Below are 22,400 nucleotides of genomic sequence, written 5' to 3'. Positions count from 1 at the left end.
GATCCACCGGGGCTGGACCCCGGCACTTTACACATTTTGGGGTTCTGGCAAATTAAAATATTATAAAGTACCATCATTATGGACTGAATTATGTCATCCTACCAACCCAAACGGCAACCCACTCCAGTATTCTTGCCTGAAAAATCCCAGTGACGAGGAAGCCTGGTGGGCTTCAGTCCACGGGGTCACAAAGAGTTGGACATGACTGAGCAACCTGACTTTCCCTTTCACCAACCCAAATTCATATGTCAAAGTCCTGACTCCCAGTATCTCAGAATGTGACTCTATTTAGAGATAGGGTCTAGTAACCAAGTTAAAAGGCAGGCCCTAATCCAACATGACTAGTTTCCTTATAAAAAAGGTTAGGATCTAGACACACACAGAGGACAGACCACAAGAAGACAAAAAGAGAGACTCTCCCACAAGCCAAGAGAAGCCTCAGAAGAAATCACCCTGCTGACACACTGACCTTAGACTTCTAGCCCCTGGAATTGTGAGAAAATAAGGGCTAGAGAATGAAAGGGCCTGGCCAGCTCAAGTGGTAAAGAATCTTCTGCCACAGTGCAGGAGATGTGGGTTTGATCCCCAGGTTGGGAAGATCCCTTGGAGAAGGAAATAGCAACCCACTCCAGTATTCTTGCCTGGAAAATCCCATGGACGGAGAAGCCTGGCGGGCTACAGCCAACAGGGTTGCAAAGATTTGGACACAACTGAGAACACGTGGAGACGACAGAGAATGGAAAACTAAGTCCAACAACCTGACATCCAAAAAAGTCGAATACTTGGGAAGAAGTGGAAATGATAATGGAAAGTCAAGTGAGAGTTCAGAACCTAAATGAAGAGGACCATCTGGTTGTCACCAGGCTCACATCACAGCATCTTACTGGTATTTGGCAACTTGTACTGGACTGTGCTTAAGAAAGAAACTTGAGTTCAATTTATATTTTAAACCTATTTTAGAAATCTACATTTCTGAAGGAGTCCACTCAAAACAAGACTTCAACAGGTAGATAAATGACTGAGTGGCAGCTGCAATGGAGATACCCAACTTACAAGTAATCAAGGAACAAGTGGGTCCTTCAACATGATCAGTATCTACTTTAAAAGTAACCCAACTGTGATTGTTACATTCTATTTGTTTAAACTCTTTATAACACATAAGGGGTTCATGTTTAATATTAAGTGATTTGCACCTCACTGAAATTTTAAAAAGGATTACTACCAACCCAATACCAAATTATAAGCAGTACGTACTCCATTCAATTTAAAACAGTCTCAGAAAATGGATTTCTGATATTTAACATGTGAAAGAAGGGATGACCCAGAGGAATGTATGGGGAGGGAGGTGGGAGGGTGGTTTAGGATGGGGAATACGTGTACACCCGTGGTGGATTCATGTTGATGTTTGTCAAAACCAACACAATATTGTAAAGTAATTAGCCTCCAATTAAAATAAATAAATTTATATTAAAAAAAGAAATATTTGGCAGTTTTTATGTATTAGATGAGCTGCTACTTTTCTGACACAAACTCTGATACTATTTTTTAAGTAAAACCTATTGGGTCCAAGAGTATTCAATTTAATTACTCTATAAAATATAAAGAGATGACTTTTAAAAAGAATTAGATGCCAACAGAAAAGCTTCTGCTCATTATTTGAAATATATTACAGAAAATACTGCATACTGATTTAAAGAGGAATTATGAAAAGCATTATCAAATGCCCAAATAACTTGGGCACTTTCAGGTGATGCAAAGGAATTATCTGACTCCAAGTTTGCATATCTCAGCTAAAACAGAATGTACCAAATGGCAGGGAAAGCTGAGCAGAGGCAATAGATGTAGAAAACCTGATTACTTCTTCCCAGCTGCTACATCCATCATCTGCTCTGATTTGCTGTAACTGAAGAAAGAAGCTGATGTCCAGTTTCACCCTCACTCTGACCTCAATCTGAGTTCCAAAACTGTCAATGCTGATAGTGCACTGTGCACTTCTACTTCCTGACTTTTCACGTTCATATTGAGAAGAAATTCTGAAGTGCTGTGTCGGGGCTGAAAGGTGGACAGGGAAAGGAAGAGTCAACAACCCAAGGGAAGGATATCAGAATTACAAGGAAAAATGTACAGTCAATCTCAGAGCCTGTGGGCGGTGGAAGGTAAAATATACAAACACAGCAAGGTCAAACAGACATTGGGCATTGAAATCCACTTGCAGCAGGAAGTGGGAAACTTAGGCAGCACAAGAAATTTCAAAAGAACAGAAAATATATCACAAAGAAACTGATGTTTTATACTTTCCTTATCCAGTGGAAATGATCTAAGATAGCTACTGCCTGCAACAGAAGTTGAAGCTTAAGCATGATATCGGCTGCCATATATTTATAACCAATGAGGTGAAACAAATACATTTTTCAAACTGTAGTCTGGATGTTTAAGGAGACAGCAAATTTTACTTGAGCTTCATCCTTAATCTATAGGGAACAAAATGGATGAGTTGGAGTCATCACTAACTTACTGTTATATTTGCCAAGAAATCTCTTTGCTGTACCTAACAGCAGGGACCAATGGGAAAAGGAAATTTCTCATCTCTACACATACATACACATATTTACATACAAAAGTATGTAAGTATGCAAATAAGAATCAAATAATATTTTATAATACTATTAATAAAAAGATGTAGTAGAGATCTGATTTATGAACGAATACATGTGTGTGTGCTAAGTTACTTCAGTCATGTCAGACTCTGAGGACTGCAGCCCACCAGGCTCCTCTGTCCATGGGATTCTCCAGGCAAGAATACTGGAGTGGGTTGCTGTGCCCTCCTCCAGGGGATCTTCCCAACCCAGGGATCAAACTCAGGTTTCTTACATCTACTGCACTGGCAGGCAGGTTCTTTACCACTAGCGCCACCTGGGAAGCCCTAAATATATACAGTATATCTAAAAAGTAACACTGGATTGGCTTGCTAACTTATAGACGGAGTTGAACTGTTTAGCCCATAGTATTTAGAATGGAAATGTATTTTCTTTAATTTTCACCTTTATGAGAAATCTTTGCAAAACGTCTATGTAAAATGCCTAGCTTCTGCTTGACATTGTATTTTCCTATACTGAGATATGAAGTTCTTTTTCACCTTTAATTTCTTTGCTCTAAGACTCCTTAAACATTATGATTTTCTGTTCCTAGCAGTGAAGACAGCCCCATCCTCAAGCTCAAATGGGCATAACTCAGAGCAAAGAGACTGCATAAGTATTTTTATAAGTGTGTGTTATTTTATGATGTGGCAACAAATAGGACTATTACAATCAGATTTTTTCATGGAGCTTGACCACAGACAAAGAAAGTGATGTTCTCTTAACTATTATTTGTTTTTATTATACAGTGATTAAGCAGATATTTCTTGGTTCTGTATAAATTTCTCTTTAGCTTTTTTAGCTTTATAGGAGAGTATGAACCCTTCTGAGAAAGAGTAACTCCAAGACATTGATAAGATTGAGTTCTGAGCCTTCAGTTAGCAGTAAGAGCAAAGGCTAACAATTAACAAACATAATGCTACACTGCCAAGTGTCTCTGTTGCCAGTTGACTGGTCTTCCTATTTGAAATTTCAGTATCTGTATTTCTTAATTAAGAACTGATGTTTGGCTGTTTTTAGTAAGTTAATTCAGTTTTATATTCTACTACTGCAGTTTATTCTGTTATCATCTTTCTATGTATTTGTGGTACTGAATAAGCAATAAAGCAATAGATTTGAGTTTCTTAGTCTGTACTTTAAGTCTGTGTTCATTTGTAGTTAGTTTATAAAGAAGGATTTATGTGATTACATAGCAAAATGTATTTCACTCTTTCCAGTAAGCAAGAAGGTAGGTACAGCTGCATTTTGCAGCATTTTGATGGTCTTAATCACAGATTAGAGGTAATTTAGGGACTGGAGTAAAACATGCTTCATTCGTATTTCAAACTCTAACCCTCTAAGCACAAAACTGCAAAAGAAATTCCTGATCAAATTTCTAATGTAATATCTCAGACACAGTGACAAGATTCAAAACCGTTTCTTGAATTAGAATTACTGAACCTTCAGAATTTCCATTAGTAAATATAAATGCTCTGCTTTCAAAATGTTAGAGATATGAAAAATAGCATGGGACTACAAATACCTTCATAAGTAACTTCAAAAATAAGTGCTCATATTCACACCTTTAAAAACATTTGTTCTTAAGTAACTCTAGTTCCTCTTAAAGCCCACCCTATTATTACATGGGTTCCCCTTGTGACGTAGTGGTAAAAAAACTTGCCTGCCAATGCAAGAGATGCAGATTCAGTCTCTGGGTCAGGAAGATCCCCTGGAGAACGAAATGGCAACCCACTCGAGTATTGCTGACTGGAAAATCCCATGGACATAGGACCCTGGTAGGCTACAGTCCATGGGGTCCCAAAGAGTTGGACACGACTTAGCAACTAAACAACAACAATTATATATGTATAATTATATATCAACTACTATATGTGCATATCAATTAACATATATGTATTTTTAAACAATATTTCACATTTGATCCCTAGAAAAACTCTCAGTAACAAAAGGTACATATTTGAGAGATTTCCGCATCTGGAAAGATATTAAGTATATTGGTTTGCTAAGGCTGCCATAGAAAAATATCACAGACTGGGTAGCTCACAAACAGAAATTTATTCTCCCACAGTCTTAAAGGCTAGAAGTCGCAGATCAAGGTATCAGCTGGGCTGTTTTTCCTGGAGGCTACTCCCGGGGTTGCAGATGCTATCTTCTCACAGGCTATGCTCTGCACACGGCCCTGGTTGTCTACTGTGTGCTCAAAGTTTCTCTTCTTACAGGAACACCAGTCAGACTGGATGAGGGCCTCTTTTAACTTAACCACCTCTTTAAAGGCTCTCATTCCAAATATACTCTCATTCTGAGGCTAGAGATTTAACACACGACCTTTGGGGGAACCACAATTCGGCCCGTAACAGGAAGTGATAGAGCAAGAGCACGCATCTTGGGATTGGCTTGAAGCCTCTCGTGTGTGTTCTGTGTTGTGTTGCCCATCACAGTCTCCCTAGGAAAGCAAACATCTAATATTTTTCATGGCGAATAGCTGAATATAAATGAAAACAAGGTGATGGGAGAAAAGGAAGATATGAAAAGAGAAGGGGCAAAACTCTTGAAAGAAATTTTAAATTTTTCAATAAAGACTGAACTAGAAAAACACAAGAACTGGAAACTCCTTCAGAAAAATAACATATGGAAAGGGAAAATACGTAAATTTTAAAGATGAAAACTCCTGAAGAAAAAGTAATACCAAAGCTCACCAGAGAAGATTCACCATCAGTACTACAAGGATCCAAACATACAATCAAAGCAATGAAACAGAATAAACTGGTTATAATTTAAGAAAAACATAATCGAGATGACAAGACTTGAAACTGCATACTGAAAATGTGCGTTGGATACTAGAGAAATCAACCCAGAATGGGAAACACTGAGCTATAAAATAGTAAATGTATAAAAATTAAAAGAAAAAAGATCTTTTAAGCATCTAGGCAATAATTAAAGAATGTAAATTTTTTTCAAGATAGGCCATATTGGGCCATAAAACAAGATTCAACGAAACAGACTACAAGAGATTTAAATTAGAACTCAAAAACAATATTTTTTAAATCCTGTATTTGGTCATTTTACACTTCAAAGAAAAAATCACAAACTGAATAGTAATAAAACAAAACATATTAAAATTTGTGGGATATACCTAAAGCAGTGCTTAAAGAGAAATTTATAGCTTTAATTGCCCATATCTGGAAGAAAAACAGATATGAATCAGTTATCTAAGTCTCCAATTTAAGAAACTAGACAAAGAAGAATTAAACCCAAACAAGTCAGGGCAAGAATAACAATGAGATCAGAAAACAATAAATAACTTAGACAACAACAGAGAAGTTGATTGTTTGAAAAGTTTTGAAAGTTAATAAACTTAGCAAGACTATACCTTAAAAGTTTATTAGAAAACACCAACAAAAATCTTACCGTGGCCAATTCTGTAATTTTACCAAAACCAGGCTTCCAAGAGGCAGCTGTGAATAGACGATCTTATACCCACTTTGATGAAGCTGAGACTCTTCAGGAAAGTCTTCTTCAGAAACAGAGCACTTATTGTACTTTGAGTCAGTGTTCATGAAGCAGTACCATGGTTCATTGTGATTGACTTTGGCTTTATCCTCATTTGATAACAGTCTCCATTTCAAACAACTTTCATTCTCACATTGAACCCACACTTTGTTTATATACATGTTGTTCTCCACTGAGGAATCCATTGCCATATTACAACATTCTATTATCTTACTATCAAATTTTCCTTTTTCCGTAAGTGCATTTAACCTAGAAAGTAACAGAATAAAGATTTCAGGGGATAAGGAGAGAAGGCTCAGGCCAAAATCCAAGAAGTAGCTCTTTTATACCTTGTTTGCCCGCCTCTTCTCTGTAAACGTTGAACATGTCGTGTTTCCACCCACCCAGAGACAAAGGAAGAAAAGAGAAGCCTCAGTCATTCTGGTCATAATATGCTCCCAAATTAAAAATAAGGAAAGTATGATGGAGCAGAAAAGGGGTACAGGTTAACTATAGTATCTTTTCTACTACTACTCAATATACATCTAATAGATACCCAGTACTTTTGCCATTGTTATTGTTGTTGTTTAGCCGCTAAATCGTGTCTGACTCTTCGCAACCCCATGGACTGTAGCCCGCCATGCTCCTCTGCCCATGGGATTTCCCAGGCATGAATAGTAGAATGAGTTGCTATTTCCTTTTCCAGGGGATCTTCCTGACCTAGGGATTGAACCTGCATCTCCTATATCACACGCAGATTCTTTACTGCTAAGCCACTATAATAACAGGTAAAATCTTACTCTGGGCCAGATACTATTCAATGCACACCACTTATATAGCCTTCCCAACAACCTCAGTGTGACCATTTTCAGAGAGAAAATGAAAGCTAAGAAAAGTCAAGTAATTTGTTTAAGGTCCTAGAGCTAGTACATGATATAGTTGGGATTTAAAGTCAGGCAGTTCCCTAATTCTGCGATCTTATCCACTAGGTAGTATTGCCTCTTGGGTATATGATGTATACAGTGTAGACCTGATCCCTTTCTAACTCTGAAGAAAACCAAAGGTAGCAAAGTATTTCACTATATGAATATGTGAAATTTTTAAAAAATTAAAGGAATATTTTGCTTATTATTTTGCCTTTTATTAATTCAAGTGATTTTATTCACTATTAATTCAAGACATTAGAATTATATAAGTCTCTAACTGCCAGCTTTAATAATAAGTTATGTGTATATTAAAATAATTAATACAGGTAAAATATAAGTAAAACTAATTATTAGTAACTTACTTTGAAATACAATCCTATTTTTAGAAAAAGACTTGCATATACTATATTGATAAATTAGTAGACCACCACTGGGGCTTCCTAGGTGGCTCAGTGGTAAAGAATCTGCTGCCAATGCAGGAGACAAAAGAGATGCAAGAGACGGGGAATCGATCCTTGGGTTGGGAAGATACTCTGGAGTAGGAAACGGTAACCCACTCCAGTATTCTTGCTTGGAAAATTCCATGGACAGAGGAGCCTGGCAGGCTACAGTCTACAGGGTCGCAAAGAGTCTGACATGACTGAGCACACACACATTGAATATCACTATCCAAGTATGGATAATCTATCACTATCCGCTATCACTATCCACTATCCAACATCACTAACCAAGTTCAGTGGTTCAGTAGTGTCAGACTCTTCCCTGTCTTCCCTGTCCGTCACCAACTCCCAGAGCTTGCAAAAACTCATGTCCATTGAGTTGGTGATGCCATCAAACCATCTCATCCTCTGTCGTCCCTTCCTCCTCCTGCCTTCAGTCTTTCCCACAATCAGGGTCTTTTCCAGTAAGTCAGTTCTTCCCATCAGGTGGCCAAAGTATTGGAGTTTCAGGTTCAGCATCAGTCCTTCCAATGAATATTCAGGACTGATTTCCTTTAGGACAGTCTGGTTTGATCTCCTTTCAGTCCAAGGACTCTCAAGAGTCTTCTCCAGTACCACAGTTCAAAAGCATCTATTCTTTGGCACTCAGTCTTCTTTATGGTTCAACTCTCACATCCATACATGACTACTGGAAAAACCATAGTTTTGACTAGATGGACCTTATTGGCAAAGTATGTCTCTGCTTTTTAATATGCTATCTAGGTTGGTCATAGGTTTTCTTTCAAGGAGCAAGTATCTTTTAATTTCACGACTGCAGTCACCATCTGCAGTGACTTTGGAGACAAAGAAAATAAAGTCTGTCACTGTTTCCATTGTTTCCCCATCTATCTGCCATGAAATGATGGAACCAGATGCCATGATAAGGTTTTTTGAATGTTTTTCACTCTCCTCTTTCACCTTAATAGCTGTACTTTATTCTTTACATTTTCTTTGGGCATTCTTTGTTGAGCTTATCTTTCTCTTTTTGAGTTGATGCTTCATTTAAAATCTTTTTTAAACTTTATTAATTTTACTATATTTTGGCAAGTACTCTTAATACGAGATCTACCCTTTTAATAATGTTAAAGTGCATTTAAAGAGTATGGCTGACTATGGGTAGAATGTTGTATAGCAGATCTCTATCATTTACTCATCTTTCTTACTTAAAATTTTATGCCTGCTAATTTAGAACTCCCTACTTCACCATTTTCCTCACCCATGGAAATCATTCCACTCTTTGATTATATGAACTTGATTATTTTAGATATAACATATAAGTGGAATCATACAGTATTCATCTTTCTGTGATTGGCTTATTTCATTTAGCAGAATGTCCCCCAGGTTAATCCATGTTGTTGCAGGTTGCAGAACATTCTCCTCATTTAAGGCTGAACAGCATTCCATTGTATGTTTTCTTTATTTGTCCATCGATTAACACTCAGGTTGTTTCCATATCTTGGCTACTGTAAATAGTACTGCTATAAACATGGGAGTACTAATATGTCTTGGAGATCCTGATTTCAGTTACCTTAGATAAGTACCCAGAAGTGGGGTAGCTGAATCATATGGTAGTTCTATTTTTAATTTTTTGAGGAGATCTCTTTATTGTTTTCCATGGCACCAGCAGCATTTTGTATTCCCATCTACAAGTTTCCAGGGTATTCACATCCTCATCAATCTCTATTATCTTTTGACTTTCTGATAACAGCCATCCTAAAAGGTGTCAAGTGCTAACTAATTGTGATTTTGATTTGCTTTTCCCTTACGATTACTGATGTGAAGCATCTTTTCATATAACCAATGGCCATATTGCTTCTTTAGAAAAATGGCCCATTTTAAGATTTAAACGTTTTGATTGTGTCAGCTGTATGAATTCCTTATATATTTTGGATATTAATCACTTTGTAAAATGTTTACAAATATTTTCTCCCATTCTGTAGGCTACTGTTCATTTAACTAATTGTCTCTTGCTACAAAAAAACAGTTTAATTTAATGTAGTCCTACTTTATTTTTGGGCTTCCCTGGTGGCTCAGAGGTTAAAGTGTTTGCCTGCAAGGCGGGAGACCGGGGTTCAATCCCTGGGTCGGGAAGATCCCCTGGAGAGGGAAATGGCAACCCACTCCAGTATTCTTGCCTGGAAAATCCATGGACGGAGGAGCCTGGTAGGTTACAGTCCACGGGGTCGCAAAGAGTCGGACACAACTGAGCGACTTCACTCACTCACTTTATTTTTATTTTTGTTGCCTATGCTTTTGGTATCAGATCCAAAGAATCATTGATAAAATCAATCTCAAGAAACTTTTCCTCTAAGTTTCCTTCTAGGAATTTTACAGTTTGGTTTTGGTCTTTAATCCAAAAATAAATTTCAAGTTTATTTTTGTGTACAATTAAGTTAAGGATCCAATTTCATTCTTTTGCATATGAACACCCAGTTTTCCAAGACAATTTAATGAAGGGACTATCTTTTCCCTATTCAGTACCTTTGTTTAAAAGTGGTTGACCTCTATATACCTGGGTTTATTTCTGGGCTATGTATTCTGTCCCACCGATCCGTGTCTGTTTTTAATGCTGATACCATACCCCTTTGATTACTACAATTTTGTAAAATAATTTGAAATCAGGAAGTAGAAAACCTCCAAGTTTTCTCTTCTTGTTCAAGATTGCTTAGCTATTTGGAGTTTTGTGGTTACATACAAATTTTAGGATTTTTTCTATTTCTGTGAAAATGTCACTGGAATTTTGATAGGGATTGAACGGAATCTGTAGATTACTTTGGGTTGTATGGACATTTTAACAATATAAATTCTTCTGCCAACTAAGGGCCGTCTAGTCAAGGCTATGGTTTTTCCAGTAGTTATGTATGGATGTGAGAGTTGGACTGTGAAGAAGGCTGAGCACCAAAGAATTGATGCTTTTGAAGTGTGGTGTTGGAGAAGACTCTTGAGAGTCCTTTGGACTACAAGGAGATCCAACCAGTCCATTCTGAAGGAGATCAACCCTGGGATTTCTTAGGAAGGAATGATGCTAAAGCTGAAGCTCCAGTACTTTGGACACCTCATGCGAAGAGTTGACTCATTGGGAAAGACTCTGATGCTGGGAGAGATTGGGGGCAGGAGAAGAAGGGGACGACCGAGGAGGGAGGCTTGGCGTGCTGCGATTCATGGGGTCGCAAAGAGTCGGACACGACTGAGCAACTGAACTGAACTGAATCTATGAATGTGGGATATCTTTTCACTTATTTTTGCCTTCTGTTTCTTTCATCTATGTTTTACAGTTTTCAGTTTATAGATCTCTCACCTCTTTGATTAACTTTATTACTAAGCGTTTTTTGGACACAACTGTAAATTAATTATTTTCATTTCTCTTTCAGCTACTTTGTTGTCAGTGTATAGAAATGCAACTCATTTTTGTTGGTTGGTTTTGTGTCTTACAACTTTGAGCTCATTTATTAGTTTCAACAATTTCTTAGTGGAGTCCTCAGGGTTTTCTATATATGAGATCATGTACTCTACAAACAGAGAAAATTTTACTTCTTCCTTTCAGATATGGACGTTTTTTATTTCTCTTTCTTGCCTGACTGTCCTGGCTAGAAACTCTAGTACCACGTTGAATAACAGTGGTGAGTGGGCACCCTGGTCTTGTTGCTGATCTTAGATGAAAGCTTTAAGTTTTTCACTAGTGAGCATGATGTTACCTGTGAGCTTGTTACATACGGTCATCATTTTATTGAAATATAATCCTTCTACATCCAATCTGTCAAGAGTTTTCATCATCAAGAGATATTAACTTTTGTCAAATGCTTTCTCTCCATCTACTCAGATGACAATATTTGATTACCTTTCCCTTCACTGGGGTGTATCATGTTTATTCATTTGAAAGTGTTAAACCACCCATGCATCTTATGAATAAATTCTACTTGCTCCTGGTGTATGATACTTTCTATGTGCTCCTCAATTGTCTGCTAGAAAATTGAGGATTTCTGCACATATGTTCATCGGGTAGACTAGTCTGATGTTCTCTTTTCTAGTGGTGTTCTTTTATGATGCTGGTATCAAGTTAATGCTGGCTTTGTAAAATGTATTTGGAGTTGTTCTCTTCAATTTTTTGAAAGAGGTTGAGAAGGAATTCCCACTAATTACTCTTAAATTTTTGATAGAACTTACCAATAAAGTCATCTGGTTCTGAACTTTTCTGTTGGGAGAATTTTAGATTACTGATTCAATCACCTTACTTGTTGTTATCTGTTCCAATCTATTTCATTCTGATTCAGTCTTGGGAGGTTATATGCTTCTAGGAATTTATCCATTCTTCTAAATTATTCAATTTGTTAGCATCTAATTTTTTGTCATAGTCTCTTAGGATCCTTTGTGTTTCTGTGGCTCAGCTATAAAGTTTTTTTTCACTTATGATTTTGAGTCTTTTTTTTTCCTGCTGGTCTAGCTAAAGTTTTGTGTCTTTTATCAAGAAACCAACTCTTACTTTCACTGATCTTTTTCTATTATTTTTTTAATCTTTCATTTATTTTTGATTTCTGTCATTTCCTCCTCCAACTAAATTTAGGCTTAGTAGCTCTTCTTTTTTCTAGTTCCTTCTAGTGTAAAGTTAGTTTGCGTGAGGTCTTTCTTCTTAATGTAAACATTTATCATTATAAACTTCCCCCTTAGAATTGTTTTTACAATATCCCATAATTTTAGTATGTTGTATTTCATTTTGTCTCATGACATTTTCAGGTTTCTGATTTCTTCTTTGACCAACTGGTTTTTCAGGAGCATGTTGTTTAATCTCTACGTATTTGTCAATTTTCCAGTTTTTCCTGTTATTGATATCTAGTTTCACACCATTATGGTCAGAAAAGATGCCTGATAGTATTGGAATATGATATATCCTGAAAAATGCTCCATGTACATTTGAGAAGAATGTGCATTCTGCTGCTGTTAGATAGAATGTTCTGTATACATCTGTGGAAGTCTCATCTAAAGCATAATTTAAGTCCAAAGTTTTCTAACTGATTTCCTGTCTGGATGATCTATTCATTGTTCAAAGTCAGGTAATGAAATCCCCTATTATTGTTGTTGTTCAAAAATATTAATTCCTCAGCACTCAGCCTTCCTTATGGTCCAGCTCTCACATCCAGACAAGACTACTGGAAAAACCACAGCCTTGGCTATATGGACCTTTGTCAGCAAAGTGATATCTGTGCTTTTTAATACACTGTCTAGGTTTGTCACAGCTGTTCTTTCAAGGAGCATGCATCTTTTAATTTCTATTTTAATTATAGTTGTACTGCTGTCCATTTCTCTCTTCAGATATTTGCTTTATATATTTAGATGCTCCAATACTGGGTGCATAAATATTTTCAGTTATTATATTCTCTTGATGAATTGACATCTTTATCACTGTATAGCAACCCTGACACTTTTTACATTTTTTACTTCTATTCTGTTTTATATAAGAATAGCTATTTCTGGGTCTCTTTCGGTTTTCATTCGTGTGGAATATCTTTTTCCTTCCCTTCATTTTCAGTCTATGATTAGAGAATTAGTCCATTTACATCTGGAGTAATTTTTAACAGGTAAAAGCTTATTATTGCCCCTTTGTTAATTTTTTTCTAAGTGTTTTATCGATCTTTTTCTTCTTCTATAGTGGTATACTTGGATTTCTTTCACATTATCTTTTGCATATCTACCAAAGGGTTTTGCTTTGAGGCTTGCCTAAAACATCCACAATTATAATAGTTCATTTTAAGCTGATAACTTCAATAACATACATAAGCTCCTCATGTTTACTCTCTGTTCCCACCTTTTATGTTCTGATGTCACAATTTACACCTTTCCATATTATGTGTCCAATAAAAATCATTTAAGTGTCTGACTCTTTACTACCCCATGGAGTATACAGTCAATTGAATTTTCCAGGCTAAAATACTGGAGTGAGTAGCTGTTCCCTTCTCCAGGGGATCTTCCCAACCCAGGGATTGAACCCAGATCTCCCACATTGCAGGAGGATTCTTTACCAGCTGAGCCACCAGGGAAGCCCAAGAATACTGGAGTGGGTAGCCTAACCGGGATCTCTTTCATTGCAGGCAGATTATTTACCACCTGAGCTATTACGGAAGCCCCCAAATTATTGTATCTACAGAGATTTTCAATACTTTTGTCTTTTTACCTTTATACCACATCTATATGTGATTTACATAATACCATCATATATTATTTTTAATACAACTTTATATTTACCTGTATCAGTGAGTTTTATACTTTTATATTTTCATATTCCTAATTAGCATCCTTTCATTTCAGCTTGAAGAATTCCTTTAGCATTTCTTGTAAGGCAGGTTTAGTGGTGATGAATTCCTTCACCTTTTAACAATATCTCTACTTCTCCACCAATTCTGAAGAACAACTTTGCCAGAAACACTATTCTTGACTGGCAGTTTTCTTTCTTTCATAAGTTCTTTTAGAACTTTCGATATACTATTCCACTCCCTGTCTTCACTTTTTCTGTTCTTTTTGCTCCCCTGACTGTATGAGTTCCAGTGAACGATCTGCAAGCTCATTGATCCTTTCTTCTGTCTGATCTTCCGCCTTCTCTTGTCTCACCCCAGTTTCCACATGTCCACTCAGGATCTCACAGTACTACTAATTATGTGCCCCATTAGCTCCCAGATGCAGATTAGTTAGAACCATTAGGCAGCAGCTGAAAAAGTATATAGTCAAATCCCTTCTAGGGAAAACTGAGACTTGTGTTTTTGCCTGCTTTCTCTGTGATAAGCCTGGCAGGATGTGCTTACACATCTGTTAGAAATTGCTTACTTGTTTTCTATGGTGGAAGGGGACTGTGAATGCCAAGCCCTTTTGGTTCTCTAAGCTAGGTGACTTGGGAGCCAGTCCCTTGAGTGGCAGTCATAAAAGTTGGGGTGCTAGATGCACAGAAGAGCTCCTTTCAGAAAGAAGCTGGACACTCACTTTTATAACTGGAGAGAGGGAGAGGAAAGTGCTCACAAGCCCTTTCAGGCTCCTGGAAAAGGACAATCAGCTTCCAGATGCAAGCTGGTTAGAAGCCCAATTCTTGGGCAGCAACTAGAAAAGTATGCAGTTAAATTCCTTCCATGGATAAAATGGTAATTTTGTGTTTTATTCTGGTCCCTCTGTGTTGAGTCCAAGGGTACAGCCAAGGTTAAGTGTTTGCACTTCTGTTTAAAACCACCTGTTTGCTTAACACGGTCCTGGTGGATGCACAAATGCTGATTCCCATTGGCTCTCAGAGCTAGGTGATCTAGGAGCTGGTCCCTTGGGTAGCAGCCATAAAAGCTGAGGAATTAGCTGTGTGGTCCAAACCATCTGTTTCTCAGGGAGAAACTGCTGGGTTCCTCCACGGTTAAACTAAAGGTTTATGGCATGAATGTATCTTAGCTTTTCCTACTCATTTCAGTGTAGTTATTTCCTCAGCCACCTCAATGTGTAGGAGGAACTAAGTGAAGTGAAGTGAAGTCCCTCAGTCGTGTCCGACTCTTTGCGACCCCATGGACTGTAGCCTACCAGGCTCCTCCCTCCATGGGATTCTCCAGGCAAGAGTACTGGAGTGGGTTGCCGTTTTCCTTCTCTAGGGGATCTTCCCGACCCAGGGATCGAACCCGGGTCTCCCTCATTCCAGGCGAATGCTTTAACCTCTAAGCCACCAGGGAAGCCATAGGAGGAACTAAACTAGTTTCTAGATTTCCTTCCAAAGGAACTGATCTGTGTGGAGCTGCTCATTCAGTGCATCTGTGGGAGGAAGAAAAGTCTGATGCCTTGTATTCACTCTGCTGTCTTGGTGACGTCCTTTGTATTTTGTTTTCTTTACTTTTAATGAGCTCCAGAAAATTTTAAACAGTAATAGTAATATCTCTAACTTGTTGTAACAGAGTGCAGTGACCTCAGTCCTTAGCACAGCAGCCACTGCTGTGCACCTTTACTTCGTATCCTGTTACCAGGCAATGTGTCCTGTTCATCTATTAGTCAAGGCCTCAGTGGGCCCCACCCACTCAACAACTGTCAATGAGCGACTGTTAGGGGTCCGCTCAGCCACTGAACAGTGCAGCGGTGGGCCCTGCCCACAAGCAACCAACTGTTAAAATAATGTTAGTGAGGGGATTTAGACAACAGAGTGGGGGGGGTCGTGAGGTGGAGAGTGAGGTAAGAGGCAGATTCAGCCCTTCTCCTGGAGGCCTCCAGCTCACCTAGCCTTGGGCCAGCAGGTGAGGTGGAGTGCCCAGGGAAAAGACTGGGGACTACATCCTGCAGGGCTCCAGCGCCCTCACTAAGGCCCCCCACTAGCCTTGCCCCAGTCCTTGAGGCAGCAGTGAACCGCTCTCCCTTCCTGTCTCTGCGACTTCCTGCCTGGGTCGCACTCTCCGAGACCCAGTCTTCCCCATTTGGGTGGCCTGAGGAGACTGGAGACCAGCTGAGTTGGGCACCTGGCTCCCTCAGCAATGGCAGCTCGGCAGGATGTGGGGACCTGGCCCTACAGGAGCTGCCAACTGCGATCCACCTTCTCTTAGCCAGGATTGGGACCTTGGAGGGTGAAAGTTGTACCTTAAGACCCTGCCCTTTTTTGTCAGGACCGAGAATAAAAGTCGTCTGGTAGAGACTCACAAGAATACCATTACCTGACTGTTACCTCACCACGACCTGACCTCAACAGCAAAGGATTTGACACCAAAAAGTTTGCAACAACGAACCGTGCCCCTCCCCCACCTTTTGCTTTTAAAGGGGTTTGCTGAAAGTTTTCAGTAACTCTGGGGTTCTTAGGGCATGAGCCACCCATCTCTTTGTATAAATCTGTAATAAATCTTTCTCTGTTCCAAACTCTAATGTTTTAGTATTGATGGGCCTCACTGTGTATCAGGCACACGGACTTGCGATTTGGTAACAGTAGGAGGAGATAAAACTGGTCACTGGGTAAAGGGCTACCAACTCCAAGTTGAAATATGAAGAGAGATGCGGGAGACTCATAAGTCTAAAGCAGGTATTGGGACAACTAAGCCAAGGGTAAGGAGTTGGGGAACAGTTCTACAAACAGTGAGATAATCCATTACAAGTTAATTCAAGAACCTTCGATTTATTATTTAATAAGAATAGGATTTCTTAGTATTTAATATCAAATTGATACTAGAACCCTCACTCAGACCATATAAAAGCAGGTCTTATGTTCTAAATGGGATGTGAGGCCTCCTGCTGGAAAGATGGGAGGTACCACATGTAAAGTATCTGGTACCCTTCAGTGGTCCATTTACTTTTACCATACTGCAGTTATTTTTAACTAGCTAAACAGATCTACAGGCTGTATCATCTAGATTGTTCCTCACAGAGTGAAGTCACTTTAAAATATTCCTACAAAGAGCGAGCATATTGAAGAGAATACTAGTAACAAATAATGAAAGTTAAGAGGTATAAAAGAAAGCAGAGCATGATATTACTATCACTCAATTGCCTAGGATTCTGTCCATCCTAGAACCACTGGAAAAAGCACTCTAAGTTCACTACGCTGCATCAGTGGAAAGCTTAGGAAAATCCATTATGATAGCCTATTATAAAATGTTAAGGGGATTAAAAGATTACTTTTAAATGGTAGATAAAGTTTTCAGATTTTCTTAGGAAGTCAGTGCATAATACTGAGAAGATAAATTAATACCAAGAAAATGTCATTATTATTTAAGTAGTGATACTCATTTTCAATTGTGTCAAACTTAAACCTCTTGGTATTTTAGATTTGATAGTTTATCCAGGCTAATAGAATGTATAATACAGGTTATGAAATACTTACTCTTTTCAAACCAGATTCTCATTATTTCTGTTACCTTTTCTCCAGCATTTGGTTGGTTTTCAAAATTACTGCCACATCAGCTATATTTCACTAGTTAAAACACATATACAGATTGTATTATACAGAATTTTCCTCACAAAGTGAAGTTACTTTAAAATATTTCTACAGGGCTTTCCTAGTGATCCAGTGGTTGAGAATCACCTTGCAATGACACCAGTTTGATCCCTGGTCTGGGAAGATCCCACATGTTGCAGGGCAACTAAGCCCTTGGGCCACAACTACTAAGCCTGTGCTCCGGAGCCTGCAAGCTGCAACAACTTAGATCACATGCAGCAACTACTGGAGCCCCGTGCCCTACAGCCCATGCTCTGCAACAACAGAAGCCACTGCAATGAGAAGCCTGCACACAGCAACTAGACAGTAGCCCCCACTGTCTGAAACTATAGAAAGCCCACGTGAAGCAACGAAGACCCAGCTCAGCCAAAAGTAAATAAATAAATGAATACTAAAATATGTTTCTACAAAGAAACAGCATATTGAAGAGAATACTAAAAATACAAATAAAGTATTTAGGTTGATGCAAAAGTAATCTGCAGTTTTGGATTGCTGAATTTTGCTGTTTGATACTGGAATATATTCTTAAATAAATATAATTACGTTATACATCACTTTAATGCTCATTTATTGCTTTGCTTTTTTTCATAATGAATTATTACTTGATGTTTATTTTATGTTCATTTTAGACTAAGGAAACGATGTTAGACAAAAAGCAAATTTGAGTGATTTTCTTATTGAGTTCAAAATGGGTCATAAACAATATGTTACAGAGACAATTTGCAACATCAACAACACACCTGGCCTAGGAACTGCTAACAAACATACTCTGCAGTGGTGATTCGAGAAGTTTTGCAGAGCAAATGAGAGCCTTGAAGATGAAAGAGTGCAGTGGCCGGCCATTGGAAGCTGACAATGACCAGTTGAGAGGATCATCAAAATTGGTCCTCTTACAGCTATATGAGAAGTTGCCAAAGAACTCAGCATCAACCATTCTATGGTCATTCAGCATTTGAAGCAAATTGGAAAGGTGAAAAAGCTTAAGTGGGTGTCTCGTGAGCTGATGATAAAGAAAACTTGTCGTTTTGAAGTGTCATCTTCTTTTACTCCACGTAGCAACAATGAACCATTTCTTGATTGGATTGTGACGAGTAATGAAAAGTGGATTTTATATGAAAATCAGCAATGATTAGCTCAGTGGCTGGACCAAGCAGCAGCTTCAAAGCACTTTTCAAAGCCAAACTTGCACCAGAAAAAAGGTCATGGTCACTGTTTGGCGATCTGCCGATTTGATCCACTATAGCTTTCTCAATCCAGGCAAAACCATTACATCTGGGAAGTATGCTCAGCAAACTGGTGAAATGCATCAAAAACTGCAATGATTGCAGCTGGCACTGGTGGATAGAATGGGCCCAATTTTTCTGCATGACAACACCCAGTCACACATAGCACGACCAACACTTCAAAAGCTGAACAAGTTGGGCTACAAAGTTTTGCCTCATCTGTCATATTCACCTCACCTCTCACCGAGCGACTACCACTTCTTCAAGCATCTTGACAACTTTTTGCAGGGAAAATGCTTCCGTAACCAGCAGGAGGCAGAAAATGCTTTCCAAGAGTTCATGGAATACCAAAGCATGGATTTTTATGCTACAAGAATAAACAAACTTATTTCTTGTTGGCAAAACCGTGTTGAATGTAATGGTTCCTATTTTGATTAATTAAGATGTGTTGAGCCTAGTTTTAATGATTTAAAATTCATGTTTCAATACCACAATTACTTTTTCACCAACCTAATAAGGAATATAAAAGAAAGTAGAACATGATTACTATCTGCACAGAAGGTACAAATGAAGAGGAAAAAGAAACTGTGGTGAGAGAGTGCTGGAGTCTGCGGGATGCCCTATAAAATCATAGAGACAGGAATCCACACTTCAGTTTAAAGAGATGATGACAAATGCAGAGCTGTGCTGAGTATACTTGCCTTACTCAACTTCTGTTTTCAACTTTTTATTTCATAACTTAGCTAATATACTATGCTAGATAATTCAAAAGAAAATTTTAAAATTATATTTTGGAAAATAGAAAACATTGAATGTCTATTCAAAATTAGGCAGTCATGTCCTGGCTATTATAAACAGTGCTGCAATGAACATTGGGGTACAGCAGATGAATGGAGTATTACTCAGCCATTAAAAAGAATACAGTTGAATCAGTTCTAATGAGATGGATGAAACTGGAGCCGATTATACAGAGTGAAGTAAGCCAGAAAGAAAAACACCAATACAGTATACTAACACATATATACAGAATTTAGAAAGATGGTAATGATAACCCTGTATGCGAGACAGCAAAAGAGACACAGATGTATAGAACGGACTTTTGGACTCTGAGGGAGAGGGAGAGGGTGGGATGATTTGGGAGAATGGCATTGAAACATGTATACTATCATGTAAGAAATGAATCACCAGTCTATGTTCAATACAGGATACAGGATGCTTGGGGCTGGTGCATGGGGATGATCCAGAGAGATGATATGGGGTGGGAGGTGGGAGGGGAGTTCAGGATTGGGAACTCATGTACACCCATGGTGGATTCATGTCAATGTATGGCAAAACCAATACAGTATTGTAAAGTAAAATAAAGTAAAAATAAAAATTAAAAATAATAATACAGTTGAGTAAAAAAAAATTAGGCAGTCATGTTTGGGCTATTAGTTTATTCATTCATTCATTTAATGCAATAGTTATGAATGGTTACAGACACTCAATTTTCAGTCAGACAACTCTACCACTTTTTAATTTGCAAATTAGTTAACCACTACTCTAGGGATAACAAGAGTATTATCACTCTGGAACCTCTTTTATAAGGATACTAAACCCCATTCATAAAGGCTCTGTCTTTATGATTTAATCACCACCCACTGCAACTACCTTCTAATAACATCATGTTGAGGATTAGGTTTCAATATGAATTTGAAGTGACACAAATATTCAGTCTATAGCATCCCATCTCTGGCCCCAAAATTCACATTCCTCTCACATGAAAAATACATTTATTCCATTCCCAGAAGTTTTAACTGCTTCCAGCATCAACCCAAAAAATCTGAAGTCCAAAGTCTCATCTAAATATCACCTAAATCACACATGGGTGAGACTGAATGCAGGATTCATCTTGAGGCAAATTTCTCTCCATCTGTCAACCTGTGAAATTAAATGTGTTCTCTGCTTCCAAAATACAGTAGTGGGACAGGCATAGGACAGACATTCCCTTTCCAAAGGGAGAAATAAAAAAGAAAGGAATGAGAAGTTCCAAGCAAGTCTAAACATTAATTCTGGATAATAATATTTGGCTCTGTGCTCTCCCTCCAGGCACACCAGGACTGTGGACCCCTTCCAGACCTACTAGGGTAGGTAACTGCATAGTTTCGCCAGGTAGGGGTTGGCCTCTATAGGATATAGCTGGTCTTGTCCCCATATGGCTTTGAAGGCAGTCCACACAGTAGCTCTCTCAGGTTAAGAGTCAAGTGCCTGTGGCTCAGCTGGGCTTTACTGGTCAGCTTCATGATGGTGGCCCTGGCCCACAGCTCCACAGTGCAACGGAGATAAAGGAACTTATTATTTTACTTAGTTAAACGAGGCTAAGCTGTACCTGCAAAGACTTGCTTAGATATTTCCTCAGCTAGATATTTACTTTCATTACTCACAAATTCTACCTTTCATGAAACACTACATATGAACACAAATCAGCCAAGTTTTTGCCACTGTATCACAAGGACCATCTTTTCTCCAATGCATAATAACATGCTCCTCATTTCCATCTGAGACCTCATCAGAATGCCCCCTTTACTGTCCATGTTTCTACCAAAATTCTGTTCAAAATTACTTGCGTATTCTCCAAGAAGACTGAAGCTTTCTCTACAGTGCTCACCTTTTCTTTCTGGGCTCACATCACAGTTGCCCTTAACAATCCATTCATTTCTGGCAATGCAGACGTTTTCTCTCTGGAGGAGGGCACGGCAACTCACTCCAGTATTCGTGCCTAGAGAATTCCAAGGACAAAGGAGCCTGGTGGGTTATGACCATAGGGTCACAAAGAGTCAGACATGACTGAAGCGACTTAGCACAGCACAGGCTTTTTCTAGAATGAATCTCAAAACTCTTCCAGCCTCTACCTTTTACCCAATTTCAAAGCCATTTCCACATTTTTAGGTATTTATTACAGCAGTACCCTTTTCTCAGTACCATTTCTGTCTTTGTTTGGACTGCTGTAACAAAAATACCAGACCGGGTGACTTATAAACAGAAATTTATTTCTCACAGATATGGAGGCTGAAAAATCCAAGATCAAGGCACTGATATACCTGGTATCTAGAAAGCACCCACTGCTGGTTCATAAATGGCTGCTTTCTATAGTAACCTCATTTTGAGGAATGGGCAAGGTACTTTGAGGGTTCTCTTTTTACAAGTGAATTAATTCCATTCATGAGAGCTCTGTCTTCACTACATTATCACCTCCCCAATACCATGCTAACACTTCCTGTTATCGTCATGTTTTGGGGTGGGGGGGGACACAACCATTCAGTCTATAGCAATCATCAGTCAAACATTTTTAAATGTTTTGAAAGCAAGGGGAAGGATCTTGGTACGGAAAGACAGTGGCACATAAATCTTAGACATCCATTTGGATAAATGGATGAAAAGTGGAGTTAATAGCCAAGTTCAGTTCAGTTCAGTTCAGTCACTCAGTCATGTCCAACTTTTTGCGACCCCATGAATCGCAGCAAGACAGGCCTCCCTGTCCATCACTAACTCCCAGAGTTCACTCAGACTCGCGTCCATCGAGTCAGCGATGCCATCCAGCCATCTCATCCTCTGTCGTCCTCTTCTTCTCCTGCCCCCAATCCCTCCCAGCATCAGAGTCTTTTCCAATGAGTCAACTCTTCGCATGAGGTGGCCAAAGTACTGAAGTTTCAGCTGTAGCATCATTCCTTCCAAAGAAATGCCAGGGT

The 22,400-nt window shown here is 38.6% G+C and overlaps 1 protein-coding gene across 1 annotated transcript in view; it reads right to left on the bottom strand.

The window, feature by feature from the left end:
• Window positions 1-22,400, bottom strand: part of ZCWPW2 (zinc finger CW-type and PWWP domain containing 2) — a 141,400-nt gene that overhangs the window by 76,880 nt on the left and 42,120 nt on the right. The window contains exon 3 of the mRNA XM_068983091.1: window positions 6,045-6,395. Coding sequence (XP_068839192.1) covers window positions 6,045-6,395 — 351 coding nt within the window. The remainder of the gene's footprint in view (window positions 1-6,044; window positions 6,396-22,400) is intronic.

Source organism: Capricornis sumatraensis, chromosome 10 (assembly GCF_032405125.1).
Source record: "Capricornis sumatraensis isolate serow.1 chromosome 10, serow.2, whole genome shotgun sequence".
Classification (NCBI taxonomy): Eukaryota; Metazoa; Chordata; class Mammalia; order Artiodactyla; family Bovidae; genus Capricornis; species Capricornis sumatraensis.
The sequence above is the reverse complement of the archived record's forward strand: the minus strand, read 5'-3'. Positions and strand labels throughout refer to the sequence as shown.